Source organism: Nansenia antarctica, assembly GCF_963989245.1.
Source record: "Nansenia antarctica genome assembly, chromosome: 16".
Lineage (NCBI taxonomy): Eukaryota > Metazoa > Chordata > Actinopteri > Argentiniformes > Microstomatidae > Nansenia > Nansenia antarctica.
Window position 1 is genome coordinate 19,376,713 of NC_137686.1, and position 27,810 is coordinate 19,404,522.

The 27,810-nt window shown below is 48.4% G+C and overlaps 1 protein-coding gene across 1 annotated transcript; it reads right to left on the reverse strand.

The window, feature by feature from the left end:
- Positions 1-1,343: 1,343 nt before the first annotated feature.
- Positions 1,344-27,724, reverse strand: prkci (protein kinase C, iota). The gene is made up of 18 exons (XM_080546662.1): positions 27,486-27,724; positions 21,518-21,639; positions 19,754-19,843; positions 19,101-19,151; positions 18,637-18,722; positions 18,255-18,392; positions 18,066-18,123; positions 16,488-16,543; positions 15,346-15,522; positions 14,375-14,472; positions 14,022-14,108; positions 12,257-12,392; positions 6,011-6,098; positions 5,414-5,539; positions 5,177-5,256; positions 4,921-5,010; positions 3,813-3,928; positions 1,344-3,563 (listed from the first exon to the last, which is right to left on the reverse strand). Exons 1-18 carry the CDS (start codon positions 27,566-27,568, stop codon positions 3,476-3,478), a joined length of 1,770 nt encoding a protein of 589 aa, XP_080402788.1. The 5' UTR covers positions 27,569-27,724; the 3' UTR covers positions 1,344-3,475.
- Positions 27,725-27,810: the final 86 nt, after the last annotated feature.

Genomic DNA, 27,810 nt, shown 5'->3' on the forward strand with positions numbered 1-27,810 from the left:
GTATGCACAGACACCTTGACTTGCAGTGTGTGTTTTTCTAAAGGGGTTGCATTTTGCTGCAGAATGAGATTCCTTTATTGCTTAATTAATCCCTTTAGGGACAGGCTAAAATATCCAACAAGATAAGAACAATAAAAGCAGCATGTTTTCCCAGATCCTCTACCGCTTTACATCATTAATTATACAAGGTTAGTACTCTATCTATTCAAGGGAGTGATGGGGGGGTTACATTGCCTGGGGATGTGCAGACACATTGTAGGGGGCACAGGCGCAATGTCAAACATGGTGTCTTGGGAGAACAGAATTGTGGGTAAAGGCGTCTATCCCTCTCCTTCACGGAGTGGGCTTGAGTTGCCTCCTGCAGTCCTATACCAGGAGGAATTTTCCACCAGGTTTCCATTTCCATTTTCTACCCATTGGGATCCAAGTGACATTGACACACTGTACTACTGTCTATTGTAATTCAATCTGTAACATGTTACACATAGTGTGTGTGCGTGTGTTATAGCCTACATACAGTAAATCAATGACTTTTATGATTTCTAACACATCATCGTTTCCGTGCCCTCCCGCTGCACCTCCCAGAGCTCGGCTACACTCGGTCAGGGTAGACGGCAGCTCTAGTGTCAATGACCTTTTCACCCAGGGGGATGTCGAGTGCGTTCCAAACGGCTGGCGAAATCACATGACTCCAGGACACACAAGCCGCTGGGGCCATTGATACAGAGTTCCAGCGGAACCGAGGGGAATAGCCACCCAGAGATCTATTCTCTCTTTCTTATTATACAGGAATAAATTAAAAGTAACTTTACAGATGTTAAAAATGTGTTACATTTAAACTGGCCTGACTCAGTTAAAACTGTTTTACAGCTGGTTTACTGGTCTGCAAGCACAAAAAGACAGAATCACGTAACAATACAATACAAGTAAAAGCAGGAACAATCACAGAAGGAAGACAACAGGAAAACATAAATAGCTACACAGCACTACAGAGGAGAGGGCTGCAGGGATGAATAAGTGAGATGGATCAGTAGTTGCAGGTGTCCTTCCATCAGATGGTGTTTATATTCCTGTTATATTCTATATATATATATATATATATATATATATATATAAATATATATATCATAGGGTTGAGCGGAGAGTACTTTTCCATGGAAACCGAGATCTATTTGCTCTACTCAAGCCAGTAAATATTCTGTCACCGGTTACCCATCAGCAATCTGATCCTGTTTAATCATTCCACTCAGTGAAGTGATATCTAACCGTCTCTTATTTCACTGCAACATTATACAAACAAACAGGTTTCCAAAACAGACACCCATAAGCACACACTCTCAAGATGAGAAATAACTGTTTTATTTCACGTTTATCCGTGTTTTTACATACTGTTAATAAAGATCAGCAGGCTCCTCTGGGGGACTGTGACCCCACCCCATGTCTCGCATCATATTCATCATCACCAGTTATATTCATTTTCCAATAGTGTTTCCATTGAGGGTTCACCCAATAACAGTTAATATGAATCAATGTAGTGATCATTAGAGTCAACAGTAAATTAGATTCTTAAAAAAGTAACAAAAAAAATAAACAAAAAACAAAATTAAAAACATTGCAATATGTGTAACATCATACAAATTCAGAAGTGTACTTATTCCTCCAAAATCACCATGCTGCCCCAGGACACTTAACTGTATATACTTCAACTAAACATTGACTGGAATTATTGTATTATCAATGTTTTTATCAACATAACTCAGATTCAGGGGGTGAAGCAAATGGCTATTCTGAGCTGCTAAATGCTTGAACACAGTTTGTCAATAGTTTGTAAAAATCTCATTCAAGACACAAATCAACGGTCAGAGGTGGTCAACTCATGTAGCATCCCGTTCTTTGTACAGCAGACACAGATTAAGGTTGTCAAAAAGCATGGTCTTAGAGACGTGGACATCGGACAGACCCCCTTAGATGAGCCATACAAACATCTGGTCAGGCCTTTGGTCCCCCCCCCCGCCCCAAGTACCACCCATTTCAATAATCACCTCAATATTCAGATTCAAAGAGACGAACAAACATGGAATGGAGAAACAGTAGAAAAATAAAATACAGTGAAAACAGAATATAACAACAGTTTCAGAAAGGCATTGTATTATAAAAATGAACAAAGAAAAACAAATCTTTATATATAATTTCTATGACTGTGTAATCTTAGGACAGGATGTCTTCCTATTGTTCATACTGTACCTTCTAAGCGTACCACCAAGACACTGTTCTCTTCTTCTCGAAAACATTTTTTTGGTCCTGTGTGAGCATAGATCGCAATGGATGGTCTTGTCTGCATAGCTAGTTTCTTAGCTAGTGCTCCAGCATTACTCTAGTCCTCCGATCCCAACCCCTCTCCACACGCAGTAAAATCTTCCATTCACAGTTTGTCAGTATCTACATTAGTGTTGGTTGGCAGCTGAGCTTCCCTCACTCTAGGAGAACGGCCTCCAACCTGAAAACCCCAGGTGCGTCCCAACAGTCCATCCTCAATTCCTTGCATCCTCCCTCCTCACTAACCTTCTCAAAAACACATCGGAGGAGAAGATCTACGGTTCCCACCTTAGATATTCTCCTCTAATGTTTTATATATTTATTTATTTTAGAAGGAAGCCAGGAGAGAGAGGATGCAAGGATTAGAGGATAGACGATTGGGACACAACCCCTCTCTGTTCCAGAGGCGTGCCCCAGACTACTGTTAACTAAACAACAACAGGCAGTCCAGCCTCCATGGTTCTGATACGAAAGCCAGGCTTTACATAACACTTAAGGACATTGTATATAGAGACTGCTATGTCATTAAATAAAAATGAGAAAAATATATAGATTAGTTTTTTTTCTCTCTTCTCTTTTAAAAAGGCTAGTGTTGTGTTCCTTCCTTCCTCTACAGACGTGGTGCTGCATGAAGCTAAGACGTGTGGACGACGTTGAGAAAACCTTTTCAACTGTTCCGTCCCCCCGTGATCTGGCTTGGAGCTAAAAGGCCTTGTCTAACATATATCCTCAACTGTATTTTAATATGTACAAATAAAATATGCATCAAACACCACCAGTAGAGGAGAGAGGAAGGTTCGTTCACCTCCCGTGGACTGTCTTGTGTCCCCTCTTTTCCCTCCCCCGTGTCCTGTAACCTTGGGAACGACCTCGAAGCCTCATTGGCTACTGAGAGCAGGCCCCGATGACCACATTGATATCAGTGCGGATTTTAACACAATACAAAAATAATTAAGAAAAGGGTAGACTTAAGGACTAGTGGTTATAAATGGCAGAGTGTGAGATTGGTTTGGCAAATTAGCGTCTCTAGAGCCCCAGCGGCCCTCGTACAGAAGGATGATGTCAGCGGTTGGGTTGTCTCGTTGTAACCATGCAAAGTTGACTAAAGACGTTGAGGAGATGCGGTGTGTGTGTGTGTGTGTGTGTGTGGACTGGACCCTCACACACACTCCTCCGCCGACATCAGGAGAGGGTTGATGTACTCGAACCCTTCGAATTCTGACTGGTCAATCTTCTTAACGGCGTCACTGGAAGAAGGAGAGAACAGAAGGCGGTTAGAAAGAGGAATCTGACCAGTCAGGATAGTTATCGATGGTTGTGACATGCATTACGTTATTGCTGAATAAATATTTACCCGATCACATATCTTACAAATCTAGAGATGAAAATGTGACTTTTTTTCTCGGTTTCTCGGTACAAAATAAAAAAGTAACTCCTAGGATAAAACATTGATCTAAATCCTCAATCAAGCATAGCAAAATAATCAAGACACTCACTCGTCGTCAGGCGTGAGCTGGATAGGCTCGTTGGTGAACTGGGCGTCAAAGTTGTCTAGACCAAACTCTCCTGAGATGTTAGGCTTGAATGGCGGGACCACCTGCTTCTGCTCCATCTGAAACAACACAGTCAAAGTCAGCCAGGAACTGAGTTTCCTCTCTCTGTGACGTTTAGATCATATATGTATAAAAAAAAGGTTAAACTATTACATTTGTATTTTCCAGAAAAATAAAAACAATTGGTCTCTATTCCATCAGTGTCTCAGAAGATCAATTTCAACTCCCCCCAAAAATAGTTTAGAACTAGTAGTAGTAGTATCACACTCATAGAGTATATCTGTCTCCAACTGAGTAGGAATGGTGATTCTAGCTCAGCAGTGAGTGGAAGGTAAACTACCATCTCTCTGAGCCCAAAGGCAGCAGCAGGGAAACAGGGAAGCTGAACGCTGCCCCCCCTGCAGGCAGACCGAGGCACTGCAGGGGCTCAGATTCTGGCTGAGTCTGTGGAGGGAAAACGTAACCTGATCCCTCCAGACAGCCTGACCGCCGAGTCCCTGCTGGCCCAGACCAAACAGGGAAAAGAGGTCACAGTGATCCTGTGAGCACTCGCTCACTCGCTCACTCGCTCTGCCCTCCACCCTCCCCCCGCCACCCCCCTCATCCCCACTGTGAGAGCCACCCTGCTGACTGCCTGCTGCCTTCCTGGTTGCCTGAAGGGAGTTGAGGCTGGCTGGCCTCATCGGTGATAACCCTTAACTCTGACACAGTCTCTCTGTCTAGGGAGGAGGGGGAGGTGGGGGGGGGGAAAGTGACCTTGTGCACTTAAATGTGACCTTCTGCTGTCTGGTTGGGGCTTTTTTCCCTCCCTTTGAAGTACTGGGAGAAGCAGCTGAACATTATGAGGATGTCAATTGCCTTGTCCCTTCTGGCTGACACAGCATGAGCACAGTCTGCATGAAGTCAAAAGTTCATTTTCAAGTCATGAGAATTAAAAGTGCTCTGTGTGGATGGCAGGCATGATTCACGTCTCCAATTTTTGTATGCCAAAGTGTTACAGTACGTCAAAACAAAAGATGAGAGAGATATGAAGGGATGACTCATAACTCACAAGGTCCCAGTCTACATTTCGGAAGAACGGATGGCCCATGATGTCAGCGAAGCCCGTTTGAGGGTGGCAGCCCAGACGCTCTTTAGGCTCCTGTGGGAGAGAGAGACGGACGGGAGGGAGGGAGGGAGGGAGGAGAGGAAGAGGGTGAAAGACAAGAGTGAGTGAGGACGAGCGCAAAGGTTCATTACATCATCCTCCAGGGGCAGTCAGATATGACCATGTTAGGATTGATCAAGGCTGTCCGATCCCTCGTTACCTTGTTTAGGAATCCCTTGAGGACGCTGGCGGCTTTGACTGACAACGAGCGGGGAATCCTGATCTGTTTTTCCAATATTACTGCAAAGACGACGAGACAGAGAGGAGATGGTGAGAGAGGCCGTCTCAGAGACACGCGGTAAAAAGGGATGTAGCTGAAGCAACGGTTTGTGCATTTTAGCATTGTCAAATAACATTCATTCAGTCATTCCAGCAGCGTGGATGTGTGATGGCTAACCTTGGAAGAGGTAGTCTTCAGTGTTCTGGTCAGGGTTGTCAGAGCTCCCCACGATGTCGAAGGGCGATCGACCAGCCATCATCTCAAACATCAGGACTCCCAGCGCCCACCAGTCTACGCTGAAGCCTGAAGGACACACACACACATACATATGTATCCCTAGACCCCGGACCAACAGCTTCTACCCGCAGGCCATAAGACAGACAGCTCAACTGACACCCCTCAAGCCCAGCGCAGAGCAATCCCCTCCCCCCCAGAACTATACCACAGATCCTTCTCTCCCTACCCCGCCATTATTATTATACTGCATTGCATTGTTGATTGTTGAATTGTTGAGAAGCTAGCTTGCCCGAAGCATTCCAGTGAACCGTGATGATGTTTGACACGAGACACACACGTCCTACAGAGGAACCACTGACTATTAAATTCACTTATATAAAATAAATGTAAGCTGTGCCTTTAATTTGAATATGGATGTATTTAAGAAAACATGCTGGGAGCAAGGAGAATGTGTATGTGATGCTCATGTTTGTGGTCGTCCATGTGTGCATATTCAGCGTTCGTGAGTCAAGTATCAATTGCAGCAGCACTTTTTACCATAATCCTCTCCTCTGAGTATTTCAGGGGCGATGTAATTGGGGGTCCCGCAGAAAGTGCTGGTGGTGTCTCCGGGTCTCAATCCCTCCTGCAGGGCACAAGTATTATTGAGCACACACACACACCCCTCAGGGTACAGGCTGACGCACGGTACAATATCTCAACCCAAACCTTCTCCTGTACAGAACTGTAGAGCACCACAGTCTTTCATAGCGATACAAGGTCATGACTGGATGACAAAGGCCATTTCATGTTATCTCCCAATCACCAATGATTTTAGTATCTCATGAATAACCATTACGTACATATGTGATTTTCGTATATATATACTGTATGTAGTCAGGGAGTAGCTGAAAAGGACTGTATACTTTTAGGAAAGGGCTGGTTATCTAACTAAGGGAGCTAAATAGGCAGTATAAGAGGATACAGGCAGGGGGCGACAGCAAACCGTTAGACTAGCAGTTAAGGTCGTTAGCATTAGCAAGAGAACTAGCATTAGCATTAGCCTTCAAACAACTAGCATTAGCATTAGCGCTACAAACAACTAGCATTAGCATTAGCGCTACAAACAACTAGCATTAGCATTGAAGCTACAAACAACTAACACACGGTATTACAGATGAACAACACATTTATTACACGACGGTTGTATACATCCCCATATATACATTCCCACCCGGCCGGCCACACACACTCTCAATCACTCACTGACAGTCTCTGGCCTGAACAGGCCTATAGTCCAGTGGCGTGGTGCGCGTCGAGGCCTGGTTGACTGGCATGTGCGTCGACGAAGTGGTCCGCGTTGAAGCTCCGCTGGAGTCTGTGTTTGCTCGTGGAGACGACGATTAATGTCCAGCTGGCGTCCCGCTTGGTCCCACGGTGAACAGCCGGCCGCTGGCAAGACGGTCCAACGGGAACACAACCAACAGGCTACAGTGGCTCACTCAAGAATCGCTTTTCCTGGCGTCTTCAGTTGCTGCACGGTGTGCTCGCTGCTGAATCCGCCATCTTAGATCGGCTTCGTTGCTTCTCTCGTTCTAGTTCTCTCTCGTTCGGCTTCTCTACACACACACTCTGACTGACTCCGCCCTTCCGTCTCTTATACAGGCACCACCGAACGTAACATCCGGGTCACAGACACACCCCGGATACTACGTCATCAAACATATGCATAAAACATTACAAGAATAATACATATACTTCACGAAACGTATATAATTGTATAGAAAATAACAAAGGAAATACTAGGGGCAAAAATAGGGCTGGTTTGGGGAAACTAAACTGGCACTAAACTGTGGGCCTTCACAACAGCCGCCCCATGAAACCCTCGGTTTCAGTTAACTAAAGAAGGCACACTAGCTAGGCTGCCCCAGCAGCGCGAGGTATGAGGTGATAGTGTCGACCACTCTGCCTGTCTGCCAGGCGGCGCGCGGAAGGGACTGGTCCCTCACCAGTACCACGGCACCTTCGGACATCTTGTCTCTCTCCCTCAGCAGAATCTTCTGCTTCTCCTCCTTCTCCAGGGCGCGGATGTGCTCCTCGAAGCAGAGCAGAGCGTCTTCCTGGTTCATGGTCTCCAGCGCCTCGTACGCAGCGAAGAAGGGGTCGTCCAGCAGGTACTGCTGGGCCTCGGACCAGGTGGTGCAGTGGGTGACGTTGGCCATGTTGTCCAGAATGCTCGTCAGCGCCTCACAGTTCCTCTTCCTGAGCTGCTTGGCTTGTTCCTTCTCCTTCTTAGCCTGGTAGGCCTTAAACACTTGCTTCTTCTCACTCAGCTTGGGCAGGGCGCTGTAGCGTGGGTCGTTGATGATCATTCTCATGGTTTGCTCCCATGACGCGTCGGGTGAACCACCATCCTCCTCCAGAAGCTCTTTGAAGGCCTGCTTGGCCTCCTCTTCTGGGTTCCACTTTACTCTCTTCTTCGCCAACTTCGGCCTTTCCTCCTTGGAGGCGTCTACAATACTGGCTGAGACTTTCATGGCTGACGTGTACTTGACGGAGTTGACGGGTGCGTCAATGCTGACCTCGGCCACGTGAGGGTGCATGGCCACCTGCAGGTGTTCCTCGGCAACAGCTGTTGCCGCCATGGCACGGTAGCGCCACCACCGGGACTCCTTAGTCTGGGAGTTGTAGTAGTAAGGCTTCCCATCCAGAGACTTATGCTCTGTCCACAGAGACTTCTTCCTCGGTTGGTCATCCTGTGGTGAACCATTTGTGGTACTAACTGTTCCAGGTGCACTGGCAGCAATAGATTCCACTCCAGGCGGTCCGGTTGGTTGGTTTGCTTCTTCGGTTCGGACATGGAGGGATGACGTAGCTCTCCCGTCCCTCTCTCTCCACTCGGTAGCGCCTTGGAGGGCCCACCCAAGCGCAGTCTTAACAGCCATCGGGCAGCCTCGTGGTCCTCTCAGCGGAGGACGGAGCGACACGATCAGTTCAGCGTTGTCCGAGCCGATGAGAAGGGTTGGCTCCGCTCCTTCTATCGGATGTAGGTCTACTCCCCGTAGGTGGGGATATCTTGCGCGTAACCTCTCCAGGGGGTAGTCGTAGCGGGAGAGCGCTAGCTGGTCGGCGGTGAAGACATTCTGAAGCCGATGTCTATCCGACGGCCGCCCCGCCGGGGAGATAGAGAAGTTGATTCTCGCCCCGGTGACCTCTTTAAGGTCGCGACGTATCGTGCGCAGAGTCAGCTTCTCCGCAGTCCCTTGGAGCCCCAACTGGCGCACTGCCCCCTGGAGAAGGATGGTCCGTTCCGACCCGTCGTCTAGAACGGCGTACGTGTCGTACACAGCGTTGTTGTGGTGAAGTCGGACCTTCACCACCTTCAGTAGAACCTTGGAGCCGCTGCTCTGTGGCGAGTCTAGGTAGTAGACAGGGGTTTCCTCTTCCGGTGCGCGACCGGACCTAGGGCTTCTGTTGCCCTCCGTGGACCTGGCGAGGGAGACCTCGTGTAGGATGTGGAGGTGGACCTCCTCACAGCGGTTGCACTTCCTCTTCAAGGTGCAGTTCTTCGCCAGATGGTCGCGCCCACAGTTCCAGCACCTCTGGTTCTTCTCGAGCCACCTCTGCTTGGCCTCGGTACTCAGGTTGTTGAAGTCACTGCACTCATTGAGCCAGTGCTCGCTGGTGCAGTACGGACATGGCGGTGGACCTCTCCGTCCCTTTGGAGGGGGTTGAGAGGAATCCTTTCCCTCAGGTCGGGTGGTCCTCTCTCTCCGAGGCTCCTCCTCCGTGTGCAGCACTCCTACTGGGCGTCCTCTGTTCGAGCTCGGCCCGTCCCAGCGGTCTCCCTTCTCCCTCTCCTTCTTCGGCTCAGCGTAACCCATGGCGTCTACGTTGGTGTCATGCACTTCCTCCAGTAGGAACTCCGCGAAGGCAGCCATGCTCAGACCCAACTTCTCGGGGTTACGAACGCGCTGCTGTCGCCGGAACCTCTCCTGCCGGAAGCGTGGGATCTTGCGGAGCAGCCGCTCTACGTTGGAGGTGCTGTTGATCTCGCTGGCGCCAGCTGGGCCCTGCGTCTTCAGCATCCCAACCAAGGTGTGCACGCGGAGCGCGAAGTCATCCAGCGCCCGGTCATCCTTGATGGGGGCCTGCTGTTCGAGGGCTTGCAGTTCAGCAAGGGCGTGGTTCCAGGGACGACCGTAGCGGGCATCCAAGTCAGCGAGCGCTCTGGTGTAAGGTGTCGGTGCGGAGGCATGGGCCAGTACCATGTTGTGGGCTCTGGGGTTCCTCACATGCTGAAGGAGAATCGCATATTTGTAGGACTCGGAGCAGGAGTTGTCCAAGAGCGTGTCTAGGCAGATGCGTAGCTCCACATACTGGCTCCTGTCCTCGTCCTTGAAGAAGGGGAACTTGGGTCCCTCCACCTGGGGGAACATCCTGTAGTGGATCATCGGTGCTGGAGTGACGGTCTGGGTGTCCGGCCTGCATGCATTTTGGTGCACTGGAGGACCTAGGGGTGTGCTACGCTCTTGGGGGATGACTCCCCCCCCGGGCAGCGACGCTGGCTCCCTCTGGGCCGCGTAGCGGTCGGGTCCCTGGTCCTCTTCCTTCCAGGTGGTCAGCTGGGCCTGTGGTTGGACAGTCCTGGCGGGGGTCATGGAGCCATCGGCGGGGGGTTCAGGAGATGGCACTCGAGAGGGCCGTGCGGATGATACTCTGGAGCTACAGGCCGACGGAGTTCTGCTGATGCACACGTCGCGCATGGTCTGCATCATTTCCTCCATCTTCTCTGCGTGCAGTTGCTCTCTCGCCATCTGCCTCTCCGCCGCGCGTTCCGCCCCCTCCATCTGGAGGCGGTCGCGCTCCATCTGGAAGCGTTCCCGTTCTAGCGCCTCCTGGCGCTGGAGGCATTCACGTTCTAGCGCCTCCTGGCGCTGTCTCTCCGTCTGGAGGCGGTCGCGCTCCATCTGGAAGCGTTCACGTTCTAGCGCCTCCTGGCGCTGTCTCTCCGCCGCGCGTTCACGTTCTAGCGCCTCCTGGCGCTGTCTCTCCGCCGCGCGTTCCGCTCCGTTCATCTGGAGGCGTTCGCGTTCTAGCGCCTCCTGGCGCTGGAGGCGTTCACGCTCGAACTGGAGTCGTTCCCGCTCTAACGCCGTCTCGGCCTGTTGGCGCTCCCGCTCTAACGCCATCTCGGCCTGTTGGCGCATATATTCGGACAGCGCGGCACCACTCCCTCTGGAGTGCAGGCTATCCGCCCCAGAGGCAGAACTGCCCACGGAAGCCCTGGACCGGTAGGAAGCCACTGAGCGGCAGGAGCTAGGTCTCGAGCGCGCCGTACTGGGAGGCAGATCGTTAAGGCTGAGGCCCTCCCTCTTCCGCCCGCAGGCGCTGTCGGACCGGGCCTCTCCTTCCTGTTCTTCCGTTTCCACGGCAAAACCCTGCGGTTCTGCCATCTCATCCTCAGGCTGGTGCTCTTTGAGGGCTGTCTCAGTGCTAGCCACCTGCTCGCCGGCGGACACCTCGGCCTCTCCGACCACTGTATCCCGTGGAGTGCGCTCCTCGCTACCACTCAGTGAGCTTTCAAGCTCAAGCTCATACTCCTGTAACCTCGGAGGCAACCGCGGGACTCTCTGTGGTCGTGGCTCTGGCTCAGGGGGCGGAGAAGGGGGGGTAACGGTCTGGTCTGGTTGGCTGCGCTCAGCCATGCTATCACTACACTACCAATCCGGCTCGAAGGACCAATTGTAGTCAGGGAGTAGCTGAAAAGGACTGTATACTTTTAGGAAAGGGCTGGTTATCTAACTAAGGGAGCTAAATAGGCAGTATAAGAGGATACAGGCAGGGGGCGACAGCAAACCGTTAGACTAGCAGTTAAGGTCGTTAGCATTAGCAAGAGAACTAGCATTAGCATTAGCCTTCAAACAACTAGCATTAGCATTAGCGCTACAAACAACTAGCATTAGCATTAGCGCTACAAACAACTAGCATTAGCATTGAAGCTACAAACAACTAACACACGGTATTACAGATGAACAACACATTTATTACACGACGGTTGTATACATCCCCATATATACATTCCCACCCGGCCGGCCACACACACTCTCAATCACTCACTGACAGTCTCTGGCCTGAACAGGCCTATAGTCCAGTGGCGTGGTGCGCGTCGAGGCCTGGTTGACTGGCATGTGCGTCGACGAAGTGGTCCGCGTTGAAGCTCCGCTGGAGTCTGTGTTTGCTCGTGGAGACGACGATTAATGTCCAGCTGGCGTCCCGCTTGGTCCCACGGTGAACAGCCGGCCGCTGGCAAGACGGTCCAACGGGAACACAACCAACAGGCTACAGTGGCTCACTCAAGAATCGCTTTTCCTGGCGTCTTCAGTTGCTGCACGGTGTGCTCGCTGCTGAATCCGCCATCTTAGATCGGCTTCGTTGCTTCTCTCGTTCTAGTTCTCTCTCGTTCGGCTTCTCTACACACACTCTGACTGACTCCGCCCTTCCGTCTCTTATATACCACCACCGAACGTAGCATCCGGGTCACAGACACACCCCGGATACTACGTCATCAAACATATGCATAAAACATTACAAGAATAATACATATACTTCACGAAACGTATATAATTGTATAGAAAATAACAAAGGAAATACTAGGGGCAAAAATAGGGCTGGTTTGGGGAAACTAAACTGGCACTAAACTGTGGGCCTTCACAACACTGTATATAATACTTTTTTATACAATTATCCAGGGAAATATGCTGGTTTTCAGTAGGCCGTCTTGGCCGATATCTCGACACGCACCTTGCACATGCCGTAGTCTGTGAGTTTGATGTGTCCCTCGGACTCCAGCAGCACGTTGTCCAGTTTCAGGTCTCTGTAGATTATGCCACGCTCATGGAGGTAATTCAACGCCAGGCTGATTTCTGCTGAGTAAAATCTGAGAGAACGAAAACAAATAAACGGTGAAACTCAGCTCACTTTGACACATCAGTACAAAAGAGAGACAAAACATGTAAGCCAAATGATGCTCGTTCAAAGCTGAGCCCATCAATACGGCATAACGATCAGGGTGATCTGCCTGTCAGGGAGACTCGGGGTTCCCCTAAACCAGGGGTCCCCAAACTACGGCCCGCGGGCCGGACACGGCCCACCCCCACACTTGGACCGGCCCTTTGAACAACGTCGCCCCCACACACTCTCAACAATGCCAGAAACATATTTTGAAAAAAAAAAAATATATGTTTTAATCATATCAGTGAAGGGTGGCTCCCGGCTGACGACCCTGCAGTCAGCCCACTGGCACCGTCTGAGGTGCGACAGGCAGCAATGCCCAGCAGGTATACCCACCTGTGCTTTCATCTATCTGTATTTGATATTAAAGGTTGGCTTTCAAATTAAAATGTCCCTTAGTTATAAACTATTTTCATTAATAACATTATTAGTTAGTTTCACCCGCCCACAGAATGCGGTACATTCAACAATGATATGAATCAATGATATGAATCATATTTCTAGCCGCCTCCAGCTCTCAACAAAACTCTGACGGTCGTATTTTCTACAAGTGTTGCACTCGGTGGATTTGTCATTTCTAACTGCAATTGCGGCATTGCGCCGACGTGGTGGTGAGGGCGCTCTTTCGCAAATAAGTTAGCTTTCGTGTTTGCTAGCGAAATAGCTGATAGTTGATGTTGACTGCTCAAGGAGAATACATATTTGAAAGTACAGAATGCCTGAGAGCCTTATATTGCATTATATTACATTACATTTTGAATGATAATCTGGTGCCTGAATATTGTGTTTTCCTTTACATAAATAATGACATTTCCACCATAAATTGATGCAGAAAGGGCACAAATTGGTGCATCTAAATTCACCAGAATGAAAGAAATTAAGTGTTTGATGTTTAAGGACCCCCAGACAGCCCTGCTTCATGGGTCCCCCCCGTGTATGATGAGGGTCCTCCCTCATGTATCAGACTGTAAAACAGATTATATTTCATTGACATATCACTATAGGTATAAATTCCATCCAAATTCAACTGTTTAGACTTTGTTTGCATCCACCAGTGCTCTCCTGCGCGCAATTGCTTTGCGCAACCGCCTCCATTTCACACCGTTCCACTCTGTTCCATATTATTTTATGTTAGAGACCGACCCAGGCCCCCCATCACAGAAAGGAAAAATTATGTGGCCCTCACAGAAAAAAGTTTGGGGACCCCTGCCCTAAACAATGTAAAAGGGCCCCTGACTCAAGGTAAACATTTCAGAGAAAATTAAACTGATATTTAGTAATCAAATCAAATCGTATGTGTCACGTACATCGCATACAGCCGTAATTGACGGTGAAATGCATTGGGATCTCACTCAACAACAAACAGCAACAAATGACAGTCGCCATCTTTGATCACCAAAGACATCATTGCTAAAAGTAAGACAGTAATACGTTTTTAAGTTCCCCAGTTCATTTTCAGCTGAATGTTTTTGTGCATTTTGACATGAATAAATGTGGGTCGGTTTTGATAATGCCATCCTTGTTCAAAACCCCTGGGGAGACCCGTGAGACTTACCTGGCATGTTCTTCTGGAAGCTTCCTCTGTCTCTGCATATGGAACATCAGGTCTCCCCCGTTCACATACTCAATGACAAAGAAGAGCCTACGACAGAGAGACAGAGAGAATAACAACAACAGTCTGTTTAAACTTGTTCCAATGTTTCTTTGAATCCGGCCACAAGGAAAACGGTATCTTTCATGTTTGTTTTTGGTAAATTGAATTCTGGGAAAATTATTGATTTCCAGGGTAGAGGAGTGAAACAAGCTGAATTTAGCACCAAATGTCCCATGGTCATGTAACTGGGTTCCCTGCTGTGTGAGAGGGAGTGTATGAGGATTTGCCCCGTGTGAGAAAGCTGTAATTCTCACCTGCTCTCTGTCTGGAAACACGAGTGGAGCCCCACCAGGAAGGGATGATTGGAGGCCTGCTCAAACACATGCTTTTCTGTTTGGACCCAGTCGATGTCCTACAAACACACAGACACACACACACACACACACACACACACACACAACCAAACACACCACACACACCACACACACCACACACACCACACACACCACACACACCACACACCACACACCACACACCACACCACACCACACCACACCACACACACCACACACCACACCCCACACACACACACACACACACCACACACACACACACACCACACACACAGAGTAAGGGATCAGGGATCATTTCGATATACTTTAGAGCTCTTAAAACACAGAGCCAACTAAGCACATATCGAACAATCAATCCACCATCTCATGAGAACAAAGAAAGAAGAAAAAAAAGAGAGAGGAAGATAGTGAGTGTGAGATAGAGTTAGAGCGGCTGAACGGGTCTGTATTGACAGGTAGATAATAGCACAGGCTGGGAAGCGGCTCAGGTTGACAGCAGGGACGGGGCAGATCACAGAGGATCGATCAAGAAGCGCTTGTCAATTTGTCAATCACACTAAGTGCATCGACTCAGGGCTTGGCCGACGACTCACTTTTCCGCTGCTGAAGGTGTTATTAAATGTGTACATCCAGATCAATTCAGATGAGTTGTGATTTGTACACCACCTTATGGAGGCAAGCGACTGCGGTCTAGAGGGGTTTATTTATTTGTTTAATTACGTTAACAAACAGCGGTTACTATGACTACATGGTTCTGTTCAGGTCCATGTCTCTATTGAAATCAGTGGTGAATGTTCAGACATAATGATATGACTATTTTATTGATGAATTCATTTTGTATGACGCTCGGTGTGGAGGTAACTGTGTGCGTGTGCGCGTGTGTAACTGCGTGCATGTGTGTGTGCATAATCCCTATCCAAAGGCCACTTTACCTCGTCGTCGTTGACCAGCTCCTTCTTGACCACCTTCATGGCGTAGATACGCTCCGTCTTCTTCAGCCGCACCAGCAGCACCTTAGCGTAGCTGCCTCTCCCGATGACCCGCAGGAGGTCAAAGTCTACCAGGCCCAGACTGGACGCCGACTTCCCCGTGTCTCTGCTGCTCCTCGCCTGGAGGACGGACACAGAGTCAGAAGTCAGTCAGGCAGGCTGACAGACAGACAGGCAGATAGACAGGCAGACAGGCAGATAGACAGGCAGATAGACAGGCAGATAGACAGGCAGATAGACAGGCAGACAGACAGACACACAGACAGACAGACAGGCAGGCAGACAGGCAGACAGGCAGACAGGCAGGCAGGCAGGCAGGCAGGCAGGCAGGCAGGCAGGCAGGCAGACAGACAGGCAGAGACAGACAGGCAGACAGAGACAGACAGGCAGGCAGGACAGACAGACAGGCAGATAGACAGGCAGACAGACAGGCAGACAGACAGACAGGCAGGCAGGCAGGCAGACAGACAGGCAGGCAGGCTGACAGACAGACAGGCGTGAGGCCCACAGAGGGGTTGCCACCACCACTTCCCCCAATCAACAACTGTTGTCATCCTTCCCCTTGGTCCAAGTATAAAATCCATAAGCTCCCTCTATCTCTACATCTCTCTTTCTTCATCTGTATCTCTCCAACCCTCCCTTGTGCTGTGGGGTGGCTGTACAGGCTGTTAATCAGGCCCTGGAGGTGAGCTGTGTTGAAAGGTTACTTTAATAGCTCCACCGCAGGAAATCAATAACGCCGTTGCGAGGGTGCCTGCATCTGCATGCCTGCCCTCTCGCTCTCTCACACACACACACACACACACACACACACACACACACACACACACACACACACAGACACAGACAAACACACACACACACACGGCATCTGCCTGACCTGTAACCGCTATTAACTATAGTCTATAACAGCGTTCTACAAACCGCAAACATAAAGTAGAGGTAAGAGATAACAGCTGCCCACACACACATACACACATACACACATACAGTACACACACACACACACACACACACACGCACACGCACACACACGCACACACACGACTGACAGACGGAGATTCACACTCCATCTGGGTACTCACCTCTTTCTCTTCTCCGTCATAAGTCAAGCTCTCTCTGGAGTCTTTGTTTTGAGGGCCTGAGAGAGTGAGAGACAGAGTGAGAGACAGTCTCACATACTTCACAGCCCTGACAGCTCCTAGGCAGCACAACCCACTCACACCAGCGCTTGAAATGTGTTTCTGCCAATTTAAGTTGATCTGAGGAGAGGAACCTAGATCTTCTCCTCCAATTAAATTAGAGTAGGAAGTAGGGTTGAGCAGATTTTCAGTTAAACCATAAACCTCGGTATTCAAAAATAGCAACGTTTTTTTTGTCAATACCGTCATAAATTGCTATAATAATCGCATTAAGAACGCCTTAAGAGTGGCCCTCTTTCTCTTCACTTCCTCTTCCATTTATACGTGACTTTCGTTCAGACCATGAGGCGTGTGTTCACAACTCTCCAAAACGTTTAGAACTTAACGTTCTAGCTACGTTCTGTACGCTGTTATTCTCGCCAATCTACGAGTTACATTGGATTACTATTTTGTCCTATTGTTCAACTTTTTACACCTGCGTCTTTGAGCCTCGGAAAAGCGCTATATACATTTCATGAATTAATAATAATAATTATTATTATTACCTGAGAACCACAACCAGTGAACTATACCAAACTTGAAGCAATGGAGACGGACAATGTGACTTAACACAGGTGCGTGATATGATGGAACAGCGGAAAATGTTCTATAAAGAGCTGTTGAAACAACAGGAGCGTAGCTTTATATAGCAATAATATAGCAATACCGGTGACGCTGTCTAACGATAATGACCGAGGCAAACAACAAGACTTGACTGTGCAGTGCATGCCCAGACTGTTACGTGCCCTGCTGCAGCCTGCACAAAACTTGCTTGTTCTTGTAAAAAAATAAAATAATAGAATAGGCATGAAGAACAGCCTAACGTTGTAGGATACGCTTTTATGCCCATTTCCGTTACTGCCGTTTTTCTTATTTTGTTATTATTTGATATGCCTACTGGAGGCTATAGGCACATTTTTGTCGTTGTGTGAAAAAATGATAGTCATGATACTCAAAACCGCGGTTTAAACGCAAATCGCGCTTTTATTTGGAGACGGTTTATCGGTATAACAATTTGGAAGCCCGCCCAAGCCTAGTAGGACGCTAGTGAAGGACAGAGGAGAGGACGCGAGGAATCAGGTTTCTCTAAGCAGAGTGGTGATGGTGGCCCTAAGCCTTCTCACTCTTGTCAGCCACCCGACCACCTGACAGGACTTAACATCTGTCCAAAACTCAGCGCAGCTTATTAACTGGTGGCAGGACCAAGCTGCTGAGGTCAAAGTTGGTCTGCATTCACACAGAGTCAATGCCCTATGGCCTAAATGTGTTCAGTGGTTCTTGTATGCGGTCTTTGTGTTTGCATTTGGGTGTTTTGTCCACTTCCTTCAATCTCACTTTGGTTGGGTATATTCCATGCAGATTCATTCTGCTATATCTTCAGTTCTGCCGTCTATAGTTTAGAGAGGCGTCTGAATATATAAAGCGTTTGTGAGGTGTGTGTGTGTGTGTGTGTGTGTGTGTGCGTGTGTGTGTGTTAGTTACCTGGCTGATCAGGATGTTCTAATGGAGAGTGTCCTGGACCTGGCCCCATGATTGGCTCCTGGGAAGGAGACAAGACATTGAGAAATGATGAGGGGAAAAGTGACCACGGTGCATCCAGTCTAACAGGAGTCCATTTCCCCACTGGCTACACCGGGAGAGGTGAGCTTGACTTGTCCTCCGAATCCCCACCTGGATCATCTGCCTGCCACACTCCACAGTGACCAGTTTGTGGCACTTCTTGTGGACCAGCAGTTTGCAGTTGATGCATTTGTAGCCCTGACGACCCAGTCCCCAGATCCGGTCGGTGCAGATGGCACAGTGAGCCCGCTAGAACAGGAGAGAGAGAGAGAACACACAAATCAGACAAAGCAATCCATTTTATATGACACAGACACCCTCAACTCACTGCCTTTGGCTTTTTCCTAAGATAACATACTTATCCTAGGCTATACGAGTATGGTGAATTTAAACCAGTGTATGGTTATTTATGGGCTGAGGCCTTTGAGACATGTAACTCCTATCTCTGCCAGTCCTCAGAGACCATCGAGAGGAGGTGGAGGTCGTTGCTCACCCTGTTAAAGCGCTTGGCCTGGAACGCATGGCCGTTGGCGTAGTAGAGCTTCCTCCAGCGCCGTGCTCCGCGCCGGTATATGGACTCTGAGGAGGAGGGATAGAGGCGTTGAGGGAACCAGTGTGTGTGTGTTTGTGTGTGTGTGTGTGTGTGTGCGTGTGTGGGGGTGGAGAAACTATAAATGTTTTATTTTATTTGATTATTTTCCAAACAAGAAACTCTTACAACAAAGTGCAGGGCTGGGTATTGCCACGGAACCTTCCGATACCATACTTAATAAAGTATATAATACTACATCGCGGTACATATATTTATTGAAGCGAAAATACAACCTACAAGCTGTATCGATTTTTCTTTGCATAGCTCTCGTAGTGTGTGTGCTGCTGCACGGTGAACTGGATGAGAGACAATGAGTCTTTTTAAAGAGAGGTGCACATAAGGGTCAAGAGGTAGACTAGACTTACTGTCCTCTCCCGGGCAAGGCATGCCAGCCTTCTCTGGAATACAGGGAAATACTGAAAGACAGACAACAATATTATTATTGTGTGTGTGTGTGTGTGTGTGTGTGTGTGTGTATTGTTAAGTTACGGTTACTATACAAGTACACGAATGCAGCAGTGTTTGCTTTGCTACATATATTGACTCTGTACCTCTAATATCAATTCCTCTTTAGTTAACTGTCTGTCACGACTGTGTGTGTACACAAACTCCAAGTTACGTGCCTGTGCATTAAGGAAGTCACGCTGTGTGTGTGAGAGAGATGAGTGAGAGAGTGAGTCAGAGGTGAGTCGTGGGGTAGAGCGGACCCTCTCTCATTAACAAGCACCCCCCCGGCGACCCCCTGCGCCCCCTCCCCTCCACCCTCATCAGCCTTGCTCTTGACCTCTACCCTCTCCCATCACTCTAGTCTTGATTAAACTAAACCATACACATAACAACCCTCTCTGCCCTGGTGGTTTACTAGTGTACATTTACATCCCTGTCAATCAAATACTCCATATCTCCTCTGTTCTGACCTCTGGATTAACATTGAGAACACTGCATACCGTGTAGAAAAAAAACACACACACGTGGGCATGGCTGTGTGTCTTCACTAGCGGTAGTTATATAGGCTTACCATGAATGATGAGCTCAGAGTCTTTGTTGAGCTCATAGAGACGCAGGGCTTCCTCCAGCTCCAGCTGTGAGGACACTGTGCAGGGGTCACCTGAGAGGAGAGAGGACATAGAAATAGAATTTATAGAAGGAACCTCCTTTACTCCCACTCTCTGAGGCTTGCCTCTTTTCCCAATGTCCAATGTCCCATGGGTGTCTATCTTCAGGGTAGACTGAGGTTGGAGCAGTGGTTCTCTACACTCGCTGGTTAGGGACCAGCTTGCAGAGGCACACTCTTGTTTTGATTGATTAAAGTGTGTATTTTGTAGTTTTTTTCCCTGTTTTGTAATCGTGTTTGTAGCGTCAACAGGTCACACCCTGCAAAAGAGACCACAGTCTCAAGTGTGTCGCCCTGGACAAATAAAAGTTCAATAAAATGTTGATTTCTCTATGAGACAGGCTACAGCACAGTGTGAGAGTGGTGACAATAGTGACAGTGGACAAGAGCGTCACAAGTCACTCCTTGCACGTGCAACAGAGGTCAGGTCCAACAACTGAAGCCTCCGGCGTACTGGAGCCAGTGACGTCAAGACAGCACAACCTCTCACTGAGGGAGAGGGAGAGAGAGAGAGAGAGAGAGACTCAGGGAGATGACACACAGCTATGACTAACACACACACACACACACACACACACACACACACACACAGTAGCCAGCAGGGCACGGGACTGCTCTAACCGTGAGGTCATTAACTAAGATAGAGAGGAGGGCATCGGGGTTACGGTGTGTTCAGGACAGAGGGAAAGAGATTGCAATATTTGTGTACCTGCTTAGTGATGTGAGCTAACACACCATCAGTAGTGGTGGAAGGGAAAATACACAGGGCGATGATGTACTGGCAGCGTTGTGAAGGGGGGGTTCAAGAGCTAGTTGAGTGAGAGCTGTCATGTAGCGACAAACTCTCTGGTCCCTCCTCACAGGGTGCCAAAGACAGATCTACCACAACAGAGTGTCTGAGAGTGTCTCTTTACAGTTAACTTCCTCTAATATCGACTAAGACTTCTATTAGCGAAAGTACTTGGGTGACGAGTGTGTGGGAGTGCGAGTGAGGGTGTAGGTGTGTGTGTGTGTGTGTGTGTGTGTGTGTGTGTGTGTGTGTGTGTGTGTCGACTGTCGATTGATGTGGATGTACTTGGCTGTTCCCGGTTTAGAACAGACGTTAATTGAGTGTGTGGGAGTGTGAGTGGGTGTGTGGGGGAGGAAACCAGCTCAAGCTGAGATGACGTCATTAAGGAGATTTAGAACTTTTTTTTTTTTAGGCTGTGCTGCGTCGACAGGAGATATATCACTGGTGAATTATGAGACGTTAAATTAGGCCGCTTGACCGTTTCCCTGAACAACTTGACGTCTCCCGTCTCTGCTATGACAGCATGACCCTCATGACTAACAACTACATAGCACGGAGGCAGAGACTCAGAGGCCGGCACACCTAAAAGTCCACATGGGTCCACAGGGAAGAAATTGCGTAATAGTGGGCATCAATGAGGACGAGTCTGCGCGGGGATCCAGACACCTCCCATAAAACTTTTATTTTTATTTTTTAAAGTGTCTGTTGCAAATCTCACAGATTTCCATTGTTTTGGCCAGAGTGACATCACAGGTCGGTGCGGATGTCCGCAGACGGTGAACACGCGTGGGGTGGATGGATAAGGTGGGTGGATGGATGAGTAGGAAGGGGAAGGAGAGGAGAAGGGGAGAGGAGAGGAGAAGAGAAAGAGGGCAAACCTTCTTCGTCGATCCACTTCATGGTGAAGACCTGGTCGTTGTCCATGGAGCACATGTCTTTGACCTCGCCGTACAGGCCCTCGAAGGAGATGGAGGGCTCGAAGTGTGTGATCATGATGTCCCTGTGAGGAGAGAGGTGAGACATACAGTGAGGGACGACACACGCAGACGCTCTCTCTCTCTCACACACCTGAAACAACACAATGAGCTGTATGACCTATACAACGTTGTACTTTTTTGTATCGCTCACAGAATGCTACATGCATAAAAAAAAAAGACAATGTATCACACTCGTACTATTCCTTTAAGCAGTTCTGACGTGACACAGTAAAGCAGTGAGTGGACTGAGTCGGGTAGTGTAAGAGAAGAGTCAAAGAGAAGGCAGGGTAGCATAGCAACATGAGGGCGAGAGAAAGAGGGAGAGAGAGAGAGAGAGAACAGAGGAAAGCACAGAGACAGCAAACACTGCTATTGCCCATCCACCCTCTGGCCCCCATAACCCACTACCATCACTTCAGCTATAATTACCCCTGCAACATCCATCAACAACCCCAGTAGGAGGTTCTCTAGGGGGGCCTGCAGGTGAGTGACAGAGAGGGGGGGGGGGGGGGGGAGGCCCGGTCGTCACGTGACCACCTCTGAAGGAGAGTGGGATGGATCGGCCAGCGCTCGGCTCCTGGCGCCCTTTGCCCAATGACGGTGTGTTTACGAGGCAGACCGCCCGGCTGTTTTACAGCTGCACAGGCGACAGGGCCTTTGTGCTTTACACCTGGGTGTCTCGGAGGAGGAGGAAAGGGGGGGGTGGAGGAGAGAGAGAGAGAGAGAGAGAGTGGGGAGAGAGAAGTGTGCGTGGCAGAAAGAGAGGCCGAAGGAGAGAGTGTGGGAGAGAGCAAGACAAGCGGACAGCCAGAGAGAGAGAGAGAGTATCACAGCCAGACTGACCCCTGAGGGCAGAACCCTCTCGTTCTCTTTACTGCCATCATCAAAGGGACCCCAATCCCATCAGCGGGTACTCTTTACGGAGGGGTGATAAAACCGAACCCCCAGAGTGAACCCCCCCCCCACACACACACACACTCAAGGACATCCACAACAGCACAAGGCCAGGTCAACACAGAGAGCACTAGCGATGCACCGCAGTCCACTGTCATCAGGACTGAGGGCACACTAAAGACACTGCTATAAATCCACTAGGTGTGTGTGTGTGTTACAGTGACTGCAATAAAGACACTGCTATAAGTCCACTAGGTGTGTGTGTGTGTGTGTGTGTGTTACAGTGACTGCAATAAAGACACTGCTCTAAGTCCACTAGGTGTGTGTGTGTGTGTGTGTGTGTGTGTGTGTGTGTGTGTGTGTGTTACAGTGCCCGCAATAAAGACACTGTGCCTCAGGTGAGCCCATAGTGCTGGTCTCACATGTTAGGACTAAACTCCTCCTCATCCAGGTCTTTGAGTCAGTAGAGATTTGACAGGAAGGATAGGTGAGAGCCAGGGGACGACGACACGACATGCAGGATATTATTATTTATTAGCAGGCCCGAAAATTGCCTGATACTCTCTCCAAGTTTCTGTCCCTTCCTCCACATTGTGTTTGTGTTAATCATTGACAGGACGCTCCCACGGACGTCTGGGTCCCAGCTGGGCCTCCTCCACGTCCTCCTCTAGCAGCAGACAGGAGAGCAGGAGGACACCTTGGGGCTTCCACATACGTCCGCACACACACTCACAATACCGGCTCCTCCGCTGGCCAAACACAGAGCCTGTCCTCACGCCAGCCAGTCGACTCACTCCATGTAACCTAACCTGAGACGGTGGCTTTTCATTAAACACCTCGCTACTACACTGTGGTTAAAGTTTACCTAATCGCCGCTCCAACAAAGGGTCTGCTGTTGCAGCGGGCCTACTCTGTTACACTGAGCAGGGCTGCGCTGCTGGAAACTGGCGCTAGGCAATAGCAGTGATTCCCATTAATTACCAAGAGACTGTGGCGGCCCCGGCATAATCTGTCCCGCCACAGTCTCATAGCGAACCGAATATTTTTGACACTTCTCATAACAACATGAAAGATCTCCGGCGTTGCTTCGGCAAAGGATCTCCCACTCTGACAGTTTATTGGGATACGTGGTCTAGGTCTACCCACCACAGACTCACAAAATCCTGTGGGGAAACAGTGAATAGCCTCATAGAAATCTGTCTATTGGCACAGACAGGGGGGCTAAAAAAAAACTCTAACCAATTAAATGCCCTGGGGTACCTGGAGATGGGGCGGTGGGGATTTCACTAAGGGAGTCATACAGATGAAGTGGGCTGGCCAGTCGCTCTGCCCTGATGAGTAAGAGGGGAGAAATGGCATTCCACCTAGAAATGACATTCCTTTCACTGTACTGGCCCTATATGAAGCTTGTTAAAGAAGATTAAAAAGGCGGGGAGAGGTATCCTGGCCCCCAGTTTCTAAATAACCCATTAAAAACCCTGCCCTCCCCCCATCTTCCGAGCAAGAGTGCATTCGTCACTGCTGAGCGCTCAAGCAAGGGAGAGGGTCAGGGTGCCTCCCCAGGAATCACACCTAGGTGATCCATCTCTCTGTCATTGCTGGGGGGTATGGAGAGTCCGCGCGCCCCCCCCCCTCACACCACCCACCCAAGGCACCAGTCCTTTCCCATGAACCTGAACTGGCCCCGTTGTGGCGCCCCGCCCCTACCCTGCCAGGGTGTCAGTGTGTCAAGGTGAGCTGAGTAGAGGATGCTTACAGTCTCCAAGCAACACAGCAGCCCCCTTGTACACCGCCACTGAGCTTCAGTCACTCACCACCGGTGCAGGGAGACAAAGCTGCAGTCACGTGCACTACCGATGTGGTAGAGTACAGAGTGGCTCACACAAACACAAGTCGTGAGGGCGCTTAGTGGCGTATAGCACACTAATGCGCATACCGCATAATCGCAAGGTCCCTGGTTCGATTCTGGCCATCGACATATCCTACATGACATGTCATCCCTCCTCTCTCTCAGCCATCCTTCCTGTAAATCTCTACTGTCTCCGTCCCAATAAAGCAGAAATGCCTTAAAAAAACATATTTAAAAAACAGATAATAAAAAAACGTCGTTTTCATCTAGAACTTCAATGCATAACAAACCATTGGGCAGTATGTCATTCACAGAAATACCCCATATAAGACTACATATCCCATGCACTGTTGACACTCGTGCACACTGAAAGACACTGACTAGTTATCACCATTGTATTGCAATGGTCAGAGAAACGGGGGATGGAGGGCTGTACAGCTTTGTGTGTCTATCTATTTTATAATGTGCTTGGGGCATTCGCTGGTTAAAATACATCATGTAAAAGGCTTCTCTTACTCCTAACAAAACCAAGTGCACTGATGCAGAGAGCTGCTATTGAAGACTGGCAGGCCAGGCAGTGCTTGCAAAGTGGAAAGGGACAAACTACTCAACCAAGCCAATATAATCCTCCTGTCTTCCTGCAAAACAACCTGCCCAGTTCCAGAGGAATCTTGCCTTTAGTTCGGTGAACAACTGACAGAGAGACAATAGTTTCTTCCTAGCAAAGTTCATACATAGCCAAACATTCATAAATGGAGAAGAGAAACTCACTTGAAACTTGTGTTGGAAACATATTGAACATTAAAATGCCATTGTCTGTTGAGACTATAAACAATCGGACAGAGAGTAATAATATCATTTTTCAATTTACAACTAAGCTTATAGCTGCCGCCACCTACCCATATCATAGTTTCATGAATTTCATCCATTTTAAACATTTCGTTTTTTTCTGTAGAGTCATGTTCCATTCTTGAAAGGTCAAGTGACTGTAGATTATACAGCTACAGACCCCTGGTCCTAGCATAGATTTGTTTGTCTTATCATGACTGATGTATAGATGATTCACTTAGACATATGTAGTTTGTTGTAAGTTGCTTTGGTTAAACGTGTCTGCTAAATGTCTCAAATGTAAATACAAATGTAATCCAGTATCTGTTTCCATCCAGCCATCTGGTGAGCATTCTACAACCACTACTACACTTCTTATCACTTACAGTAATGAAGACAAACGACAGTCTGAGACTGCTACTGCCTGACACCACACTGGGTGCCGCTGGCCTTGGCTGACTACAGTCTCTGTGAATGGGAACCCAGAGATCCTGGACCGCAGTGCTTTCTCTTCTGTCTGTAACTGGTCAGGGTTGGACAGTTTAATACAGAGAACAGGACAGACATAGGATAAATCTTGACACAATTCTGTTACATAAAGTTGTGCGACTCCTGTTGTATTCACTTGTTTCTTCTCAAATGGGCAAGTGTATCGAACGACTATGCTAATTTAGCTGCAATGGTGTGTAGCCCACTAGCCCATCAGTGCACTTGGCTGAGACGTATCCCACATTCTCAACATAGTTGACATTCCAGTGCAGCTGTCTCATAAATATTTTCGATGGTTTTGTTTTGAGAAGCACCAGAGACAATACACTGCTTGCGGGGTGTGTGACGACAAGAGTGAGATGGGAAATACAACAGGTCTGGCAGAAGTTACTTGTAATACACGTTTGTCAAGTCTTGGGTGAACTACAACCACAGGCTTCATCATGTAAGGAGTGCCATGGCAACACCTCGGTGACAAAATCCTTTCCATCTTCGAACACTTCACTCTTTCTGATCAAACCTTCTTTTTAAGATACCCCCCAAAACGGTGATGTGCCAGGGGCGCTTAGGTGGCGTAGCGGGTTAAGTGCTGACCATGTAACCGCAGGGTCCGCGGTTCGATTCCGGCCGGGGACATGTCCTGCATGTCATCCCTCCTCTCTCTCTCTCTCTCTCTCTCTCTCTCTCTCTCTCTCACCCATCCTTCCTGTCATAATCTCTACTATATCTGTCAATAAAAGAAAAAGAAAAATATGAGTGGGACTGCCCCCACTCAGAAAAAAAATGAAATGAAATGTTTAAAATGGATGAAATTCATGAAACTATGATATGGGTAGGCGGCAGCTATAAGCTTAGTTGTAAATTGAAAAATGATATTATTACTCTCTGTCCGGTTGTTTATAGTCTCAACAGACAATGGCATTTTAATGTTCAATATGTTTCCAACACAACTTTCAAGTGAGTTTCTCTTCTCCATTTATGAACGTTTGGCTATGTATGAACTTTGCTAGGAAGAAACTATTGTCTCTCTGTCAGTTGTTCACCGAACTAAAGGCAAGATTCCTCTGGAACTGGGCAGGTTGTTTTGCAGGAAGACAGGATTATATTGGCTTGGTTGAGTAGTTTGTATATGAATTTATACTGATTGTAACACACACACACCTAGTGGACCTATAGCAGTGTATTTGTTGCAGTCACTGTAACACACACACACACACACACACACACACACACACACACACACACACACACACACACACACACCTAGTGGATTTATACTGATTGTCCAAGCATAATGTACATGCTAATGGTAACTCGGAGGAATAACGTTGTGTCAGTGCTTCATTCCATGGTGCCCAATATAAAACCTCACAAGTTGTCAAAAGTGTGTTGGACCATTGACAAGCTGTCAACTGAGCTAGCAGCTAGCTACCAGCACATAGGACCTACAGACAGTCCAGTATGAGCCATACCACCAAGCCTTCTGATGAGACCACTTAAAGAAGCCCTGCCAGCTAGTAGCTAAGCTATAGAACAGTACAACAATGAATGGATTTCATATGATCGAGACAGCGAACAACAGAACTTAGCTGGCTACACACAGCTAACATTTTGCTATCGTTAGCATTAGCTAGCTAGGCTAAGTCTCCATGTCTGTTACATGTCTGGATAGTTTCACTTGTCAAGTTGATCAGCTAACAGTTAGCTTAGCTAGCTAGCTAGTTGGCTGGCTGGCTAACAGCAACATTGAACCTCAGTTATCAACAATTAACGTATTTGACTGTAAATAACCCATAGCCTTGAACTTACCCTTTATAGTAGGCTTTCACCCGGACCTGTGTGGGGTTGTCCCCGGGGTGGGACATGGTGCTGTCCCGAAGGGTCGGCATCATCAGCTCTGAGGCTCGGAGCTCCACTCAGCTAAGATGCCAAACTTCTACTTGTGTACCACGCCCCAAAACTACTTAATCTATATCTCGCGTCGATAGATAAAATAATTAGCTAGCCAACTAGCTATTCATATGGACAAATCGAGTTTTTTTCGAGTTTAAATTGACCAAATCCACCTATAAAGTCATGTGAAACTTGCGGGATTCCGTCCAACAACACTCCCTACTGCAGAGGCCTAACGGTG

Excerpts from the sequence above, each read along its gene's own strand:
- prkci (XM_080546662.1), bottom strand. The coding sequence starts at position 27,568 with ATGATGCCGACCCTTCGGGACAGCACCATGTCCCACCCCGGGGACAAC. Across the intron at positions 5,257-5,413 it reads TGAAGACTACCTCTTCCAAG|TAATATTGGAAAAACAGATC; the intron begins GTTAGCCATCAC and ends TCGTCTTTGCAG. Across the intron at positions 3,564-3,812 it reads CAGCTCACGCCTGACGACGA|TGACGCCGTTAAGAAGATTG; the intron begins GTGAGTGTCTTG and ends TCCTTCTTCCAG.